The sequence below is a fragment of the Centruroides vittatus genome, unplaced genomic scaffold (assembly GCF_030686945.1).
Source record: "Centruroides vittatus isolate TY-2023 unplaced genomic scaffold, ASM3068694v2 contig_130, whole genome shotgun sequence".
NCBI lineage: Eukaryota > Metazoa > Arthropoda > Arachnida > Scorpiones > Buthidae > Centruroides > Centruroides vittatus.
The window spans coordinates 20,447-29,458 of NW_027120829.1; the positions used below are offsets into that span (position 1 = coordinate 20,447).

General features: G+C 44.3%; 2 protein-coding genes across 2 annotated transcripts; both read left to right on the plus strand.

The window, feature by feature from the left end:
• Positions 1–4,304: 4,304 nt before the first annotated feature.
• LOC136989840 (uncharacterized) lies at positions 4,305–5,513 on the plus strand. The gene has a single exon (XM_067288127.1). It carries the CDS (start codon positions 4,305–4,307, stop codon positions 5,511–5,513), a length of 1,209 nt encoding a protein of 402 aa, XP_067144228.1.
• A 938-nt stretch (positions 5,514–6,451) lies between these two features.
• LOC136989856 (uncharacterized) lies at positions 6,452–7,267 on the plus strand. The gene has a single exon (XM_067288140.1). The coding sequence runs from the start codon at positions 6,452–6,454 to the stop codon at positions 7,265–7,267; it is 816 nt and encodes a 271-aa protein (XP_067144241.1).
• The last annotated feature ends 1,745 nt before the right edge of the window (positions 7,268–9,012 follow it).

The following is a 9,012-nucleotide window of genomic DNA, read 5'->3' on the forward strand; positions in this document are numbered from 1 at the left end:
ACGGATGCATCGAACGCCACAATCAACGTGGAGTTGTCGCAAAAGAACGAGCGAAGCGAGCTTCCGGTGGCCTATGCCAGTTGTCTCCTTAAAACGGCGGAAAGAAATTACAGCACAACAGAGAAAAAGTGCCTGGCAATAATTTGGGCAATTAAACAGTTTCGCCCGTACCTTTACAACAGGCAATTCAAAGTTGTCACCGATCATCACCCGCTCAAATGGCTCATTAATGTAAGGAACAAGAGCTCGTGTCTGAGTCGATGGAATCTCGCCCTGCAAGAATATCAATTCGAGATCGTTCATAGACCGGGAATGGCTAATTCTAACGCAAATGCTTTGAGACGTTTAGCTGACTGCGCAAGTAAAGTAGGTGACCCCGATCATTAGTAAGCTCAGATAAAGGAACAGCAGCAAGGTGACAGATTTTGTAACCGCGTCAGACAGCGCTTGCTGGAAGACACTCCCTCGCAGCAGGGCGATCTTAATGTCGATTTAACCTCTTATTATCTGGACGCCAACCGAGTCCTATACCACAGAAAATTAATCCCCGAATCCGGAACAAGGTTTGGGAACAGATCGTAGTGCCGAAGACCCTGATAGATTATGCGCTAAGGTTGTTCCACGATATCCCTACAGCAGGACATTTAGGCGTGAAAAAAATAAGGCAAAAGATATGAACGCAATTCTTCTGGCCCGACATGGCTACAGATATAACCCATTATTGCCAGAACTGCGAGTAATGTGCCTTGCATCAGAAGTTGACGTCAGGCACCTTTGCAGTCTTTTCCTAGGATTTCCAAACCCTTTGAGATGACCGTGATGGATATACAAGGCCCGTTTCCAACCTCACACAAAGGCAATAAATACTTGCTAGTGTTTATAGACCATTTCTCCCAGTGGGCAGAGGCGGTCCCTATCCCGAACACTACGTTACCACCGCGTATCATCCAAAATGTAACATTATGGTGGAACGTTTAAATAAAACGCTTGTTGACATATTAACCCATTACGTCAATCAAGACCAACAAAACTGGGATGAAATGATCCCGTACACACTTTTCGCTTACAACACAACAATACACGCCAGTACCGATAACGTTCCCTTTTTTTTGTTATATCAAAGAGATCCAGTCTATTACTTTGATGTAGTAACTGCGCCAAATAGACCCCTTTATGATAGTGATGAGAATTACGCAAGCGAATTAAGATTACGTCTGGCCACCGCGTATTGTTTAGCTGAGGAACATGCGAAGAGGGCTGCGTGTGATAGACAACGGTATCACCAGCAGAAAAATAAACCATATCACTTTGCAGTGGGAGATATAGTATTTGTAAAAGAGGCAGCAGTTGCCCCCGGATTGAAATGCAAATTAGCTCCGCGCTGGTCTGGTCCTTTTAAAAATCATTGCCGAAACTAGTCCGGTCAATTTCGAGGTCCGACACGTACATACCAGAGAGAAATTGCATGTGTATGCAAACCGATTAAAACCGGCAGTTGTACATTCGGAGACCTCGGCAACAGCACTGAGAGACCCGGACTCCCGCGCCAATGACCAAAGTAAAGTGCCGACGGATAACAGACCGCAATTAGCAGAGCCCGTGGATCCGTGGGAAGAAATTATTTTAACCTTGATCACCCAGGACCAAGTGGGAGAAACGACTCTCGAAGAGTCTGACCCTCTGGCGGTCAGTGCACATGCGTCGCATAGTTATGCGTTGAGAAGTCGAGGTCCAGTGCCAGAACAGCTCTGGGTCTTGCCAACCATTAGCCAGACTAGACGGGGTAACGCCGTGGGTAGCGAAAAAGCTGTGATCAATACGAATATAGATTCAAGCACAGAAAAGGAGATTGACAGATCGGGAATGGCCAATCAGGGCCAGACGTATCCCCAATTTCCATTAGTTCCTCATGGTCTGTTCACTCGATGTGAATGATAATCTCTTCCCGTAGGAAGAGGTCATCATCAAAAGAACCGTAACGTATTTTTATAACAAAATAAAAATATTTTATAATTTTTCTTTGTACATAAATAGTTCGCAAGCTGGAAACTCAGAGAATTGTCGCGTGGACGCCCCTAATATAACCACCCTGTGAACTAAACTAGAAGTAGGTCACAGTATAGGGGTTCGAGTCGTATAGGGATGCAAAAAATTTGTAAGGATTAAGCGTCGCATACAAACGAATATAGTGTCACTAAATAATGGTTGTAAAGTAGCTGAACGGAAGGGCAGGGAAGAACGTGAAAATCGGGAATGACCGCCTCGACGGAAGTACGAGGTCTGGTAAAAACGCGAACGCGAGATTGGTGTAAGAGCGGTCAACTGATTTCAACGTCTCATTTGTTTGTTTTTAGGAAAAAAAAAAGGAGGAAAGCAATGGCGACACCTGGAAGAAGCGAGACAAACAGCCATGAAACAGCAGGGCAAACAATAGATCTGAACTAAATGGCCCTCACGCTCGCCGGGTTTGTTTTTGCACAGGGTGACGGGGGGTCGCCCTCTCCCAGCACACTGGGCAATTTACTAACATATTGTGTGTCCCCGGTGTCAAGGACGCGTGGAGCATTGCCTGACATGTCGGGAGCTACTAAGCAAAGGGAAGTGTCTAATCCTAGACCAACTTGTGAACACGTTGGCACACCCGTCGTTACCGACGGGAGGGGTGTAGGAAATTCCTTGGGAAGCAAGACCAAGAAGCCCAGAAGAGGTATTGTCCGTTTCAGATGTGCCGCTGCCCGGCCCTCGCTCTGGGCTGCCGTTGGGAAAGGCCCTCGAGAAGCCATCTCAAGACACCTGGTAGGGGCCCATCCCGCGGTGGTAGAGGAGGACTCATCTACCTTGCGGATGATTTGTCTGGGCTGGCGCCTGGGGCTCGGCGGTGCTCATGGGTGGTCGCAATCGCCTGGGGCCAAAACAAGTTCCTGGCCCGAGTTGTGAAAGAGGAAAAAAGGGAGGACCAGGAGGGTTCCATGGTCTACTTCCTCCTCCAGTCATTGGGCACCCGAGAGGACACCTGCTGGTTTCGTTATCACGTCTACCTGGAGAGTGGGCCCAGCGGGTGTCCTACGAGGACGAGCCCCGGTGAGTGGCAGGCAGTGTGCTTAGCACATTTAAGCACGGGGAGTGCCTGGCCTTGCCCCTCGCCCTTGCAGAGGGCCTGTCCGGGGATGGGGCCGTCGAAATGACAATGGCCGTCCGCCCCATGGGCTGAAAAAAAACCAGAGGAGGCGACACCCCCTCCACTTCTCAGGGAGGAGGTGGCGGCAGCAGCAGAAACAGAGATGACTCCCCCGCCTCGGGTAGAAGATGGAGAAGGAGACCCTTGGGCAGTGGAGACAGGGCCTTGGTCGGCACCCCGAAAGTCGGCTTCCAAAGGTAGCGCCTTGGTTCCCAAGGACCAATTGAAAAAGCTCTCCGTAGGGCCGAAGCCTGACAAGCAGGCGGCCAGGAGACAGTGATTTTCCTCCCGGTGGGCAAGCCCCTGCCTAAAGAGCTGAGGGTGGCGTCGAGTCGCCAAACCGTTAGGTCGTGGATACTTCCGCTCTGCGTTTCGATCATCGCACCGGCGTTTCTGTACTTCAATCCATTGGATATTATACATCATTCAATTCAGTTTGATGTCATCTTTCGATTGGCGTTTATTTCGTTTGGATCCGTCCAGCCGTTGCAATTCTACAGCTGTTGGAAGTTTTCGGAACTCAATCAACTTTTTCCGGCCCGCTTCAGCCAGTAAGTGGTGTTGATATAAATTAATCAGTAGCAGATTTTACGCTGACTCTAACGCTGTCTCTGTTTTTAAACTTGGTTGAGCCATTTTTTCGTTATCGCAACCAACGTTTTTCACGTTTCGGGCCGTCAATCAGGCTCTGCGGGCCGTTGTCTTTTCCCATATTTGGGTGTTCCATTGTACGTCTAACTACCATATTCGGTGTGTAAATCTCATTTCGATACGAGCATTATTTTAAAAGTTATAACAGTTTATATATTCGTTCGTAGACAAAGGAAGCAGAAGTCATTGACCTCTCAACGTGGGTACAGAAGCACTCTAACTGACCCTAATTTGGCAGGTTGTTAACTCTGTTCCTCGGCTTATTTTTGTCGCTTTTTTACGCGGCGACTATCAATCGGTAGCTGGATTTTCGCTCTATTTTTGTGTATTAATTCTACTTTTTATTTTTAAAATATTTTATTACAATTTTTACCTGAAAATCAGTTCCATTACTCCTCTTCGCGCAGCAGTAGTTTATAGCCTACTTAGTTATTATTGTAAGTAATATTAGTCTAAGGTCTTAGTCTTAAGTACCATGGAAGTTCCAGAAGAAGATTTGGACTCTTCTGCTACAGATTGTAAGACCACCTCAAAGCCTGACTCCCCAGCTAGGTTAACCCCTGTTGAAGAAACTTCCGCTACTCTAGAGGCTAAATTATTAGCGGAATCTAAGCAGCACCTTCAAAGAATCATGGACTTACCTCCACAACCTAGCAAATCCAACCCATCTGTTCCTGAAAAGAAGGAAATCAAGGAGTGTGCTACTTCGCTGTTTGCCACAATCAACAAATTGTATGGTAGTTTGGTTGAGCTTAGGGCTGCTAGGCCTAGCTTAGCCACCACTCAATGTCAGTGCCAACAAATGCATTCTAAGCCAGCCCCCTCTTACTCAGACATCGTGAAAGCAAACATCCCACAAAGCTCCACCACCAAAACAATTTCTAAGTCTATCAACAAAAAGATAAAAAGTGAAGGCTGCAGCAGCAGCTACGCCCTAATCGTCTACCCCAAAGACGCCAACGATGGAAAGGCAACTATGGAAAACATTCAAAAGAGTATTATCAAGGATGTAAAGCCAGATAAGCTACAAATTAAAGTGACGGCCATAAAGCGGGTAAAAGGGGACGGAATCTGTTTCCGCACCAGCAGTTTGAGAGACGCGACTGTCCTGGAACAGGCAATCCAAGGGCTCCCAGAGGTGCAACTGCTGGTACAGACAAAGTTATCAGAAGGTAAGCGCCCAAGAGTGATCCTACTAAATGTTCCTAAGTCTGTAAAAGACGAAAACATCATAAGCACTATTTACAAGCAGAATGAATCCCTCCATGGCATAAATAAAAAAGACTTCGTGACCTCTACAAGGTTTAGCACTGCCCTCACTAGAGGGAACATGAAAGAGAACTGCCGCCACATTGTGCTGTCAACTACTCCATACATTAGAAGCCAACTAATTAAAGAAAAATATATTTCTATGTCTTGGGTTAATGTGCTCATTGATGACTACGTGCACATCACCTGTTGCTACCAGTGTTGTGGTTTTAATCATCAGGCACGAAACTGCACTTCAAAGCAATTTTGTAGTCACTGCTCGAAGGCCCACAGATACAGCGAGTGTACCAGAAGGGATCAACCATCTTGCTGTATAACTTGCAAAACGGCAAATAAAGATCTCACTCGATTTTTAACAATTGTCTCCAGAAGGCTTACTTTCCAAAAATATAGAAAACAGCATCCATCAAATTAATACCAAAAAACAACAATCCACCAAACTCAACAGACTACAGACTGATCTCCCTTCTCCCGGTTGTTGGTAAAATCCTGGATGGGCTCATGGCAAACAGGCTCATTTACCACTGTGAAAACACCAACTATCTACACGATGAACAATATGGTTTCAGGAGAAGGAAAAGTACGGTCACAGCACTGGATGACATCATAAACTATATTACAGAGGCTAAGGGCAGGGGCGAACACACCATGGTGGTCTCAATCGACTTCAAAAAAGCCTTCGACCACGCATGGTGGCCCGCTATCCTTACGGGGATCATAGGCTCAGGCTGCCCAAAAAACATCTTCAACTTGGTAAAGGACTACCTAAATAACAGAAAGATAATTGTTATAAATAACAAACAAATCCATCTACAAAGAAATATAAACAGGGGGTGCCCCCAAGGCTCCAGGGCAGGACCGTTCCTATGGAACATCATGTATAATAGCCTCCTGAAATTAAGCTCCCCCTTTCCAAGAGAAGGACACTGCAACATCCAAGGATACACAGATGATACGGTCCTGGTGATATCACACAGAAACCAAGAAGTCCTTCAAGCCAGGGCTAACAACATCCTGCGTGTCATTTCTGAATGGAGCCACAGGATGAGGCTCAAGCTGAACCACAAGTGCTGCTGTGTGGTCTTTCCAAATGCCACTCCACTGCAGAAGGGCCCCACTGTTAAAATAGACAGGCAACAAATAAAAAATAGCGACAGGCTTGAGTTACCTGGGGGTAATCCTCGACAATCGGCTTACGTGAAAGCACCACGCTCACTACACCTATGAAAAAGCCGTCACTGTTATGCATTCCTTAGCCTCTATCGCCCAGAATCACTGGAACTATGGCAGCGCGGCATGCCGATTATTGTACATCTCTGTCATTGAACCTATCTTGACTTATGGGGCAGAGATATGGGGGCCATCAATCACAAAGACCCACATCAAAAAAAACGCCTTTCAGCGCAGAGGCTCGCCCTAATCTCGACCACAAAGGCTTACAAAACTGCCCCCACAGACGCACTTTTGGCCATAGCCAACCTGATCCCCATCGATCTGGTCATCAAAGAGAAAGTGTGGATTCATCAGCAACTCAAGCTTGCAAAGGGAACCACCACGATACACAACTTCAACAATATTATGCAGAACCTAAAAGACAGTATTACAATAAACAACATCTTGGACCATCTGCACAACTACAACCTTGACATCAAAATTCATAACAAAATCCATCACCCCGGGACTTCTCTGGAAGAGTTTATCTCTCTGGAAGGCCCAATGGACCATAGAGGCTTTACAATCTTCACCGACAGGTCGAAGTCTGAGGACGGGGTGGGCTGTGCTTTTGTCGTCTTCAACAACAACAGATGCATCCATCAGGCACATTACAAGTTGGCAGACCACTGTTCCATAAACCAAGCAGAGTCCTTCGCCATCTGCAAAGTGCTCCACTGGATTAGCAACAATAGTGCAACCTACAAGCTCAATACAATTAATATTTACAGCGATAGTCAAGTAGCCCTCCTCCAGTTAAAGAACCTTAACACGAAGCTGAGCATTATCCAAGGAAGTGTCGATCTACTTAAAACTATCACAGAAAACATTAATCTTAAGTTATCCTGGGTCCGTGGCCACTCCGGGATACAGGGGAATGAAAAAGCCAACCTCCTGGCCCGCTCTGCTTTCACTTGGAACGGCAATTTTGCCTTTGTCCTCACGCCACTCGTCTAACTGATAAACACTATCAGGGACTAAACCTAAAAAACATGGCGACAAATGTGGAATACTAGCACCACTGGAAGGGTTACTTTCGGCTTCATTCCGAACGTCCAAGACAGGAGCACCTACAAGCACTTCGTCACTAATTACTGCATAACCCAATTACTCACGAGGCACAAAAACTTCCGCTGCTACCTAAAAAAAGTTTCTGCACAAGACTGACGGAAAGTGCCTCTGCAACTCAGACGAAGACGACGAACCTGCTCACATCCTTTGGAACTGCCCAATCTACAACACCCAGAGGCGACACCTAATCACCAGAGTCCAGGACAACAACGATCTATGGCTATGCCAAAGTAAAACTCTGATTAGCAACAAGAGCTACTACAAGGCTCTCAAGAACTTTGCTTCGAGTATCAAGGTGCTCGACAGGCTTTGTAAAGGGGTAATACCCTACGTGCCTCTTCTTTGTATCGGTACCACAGCATTACCTTGTACATTTTGTACATATTGTTCATATTTTATTTCTATGTATTTTGTTTATAAAATTTTTTGTATTATTTTTACTAATTACTATTATCCCACTTCATATTATTGTTATAATGTACTGTACAAGGTGAGGGCAAAAAAATAGGCCCCCGCATAAATCTATTGCACAACTACGTAAGCTGGTCACGTGCAGTTCGAAACGTTCTACCTGCTATCAACACGTTTTCAAATGGACCGCTCCGATTTGCGCCGATAGAAAGAGAAAGCTGATCTACAGGGGCTGTTTCCACCTTCAAGGGCAGCTGTAGACTGACTATACTAATCAATGATCGCTTGCATAACGTTACCTGCGTAGCGTCATCCGTTTTTATTTTAAAATTGTAGCCATTGAATGTCAAAAATCGTGATTGTATCTTTTATTTTCATACTTTTTCTTTATAACGTTTTATTTACGTTTATTTTCTGTAATTAGATACGATACAGCTTAAAAATAAACATATCAAGTTTCACTCGGCAGTAGATTATCTCAACTTTCACCGAGTTTCTTTGTAATCGGAGAGGAATAGATCGTGTGTCAATGTCTAGTGTTAAATGTTTATTGCTTTTGAGATAAGCTGAGTAGAGCGGAGTCACATTTATTTCTATAGTAAACAAACTGCTATGTGTTTTATTACTTTATAAATAAAAACGCCCCCCTGTCAAAAGTGGATCAGACGACAATGTTATTGTGTAATTGTATTGAAGAGAATATTGCCTTTGATATTAAGAATCAGTTTTGTCAGAACTGTTTCATTTTAATTGAACTAAATGTCGTTTATCTTAATAGCTTTCTTATAATTTATTTCTGATTCGTTTATAAAAAACATTTTTATGTTTTAAATCGATTTGTTTTAAATTATTTTTTTAAGCTAACGTTACCTTACATGAATGGTATCTTTCCATAAAACACAAAACTTTTAAGAGAAAGCCACCATTGTAGACGTAAAGTTGTTTATCCAGTGGAAAAGATGCCTTTCAGAAATCGTTTTCGACATATTAAAAAAAATAAATATTTTAAAATTTCTAATGAATATTCATTCTAATAATAAAAATTATATATTTCTCTGAACGTGAATTTGAAATAAACCTTGTTATGAAAGGGCTAAATGGCATAATTAAGAGCGATACATCGCATTATCGCCATCAACTACTTTCAGGTTTTCAGTAGACTCGAGTATCACAAGATTTGTAATGTTCACGAATGCTGAACCAGGTAATAAAACTTTCAC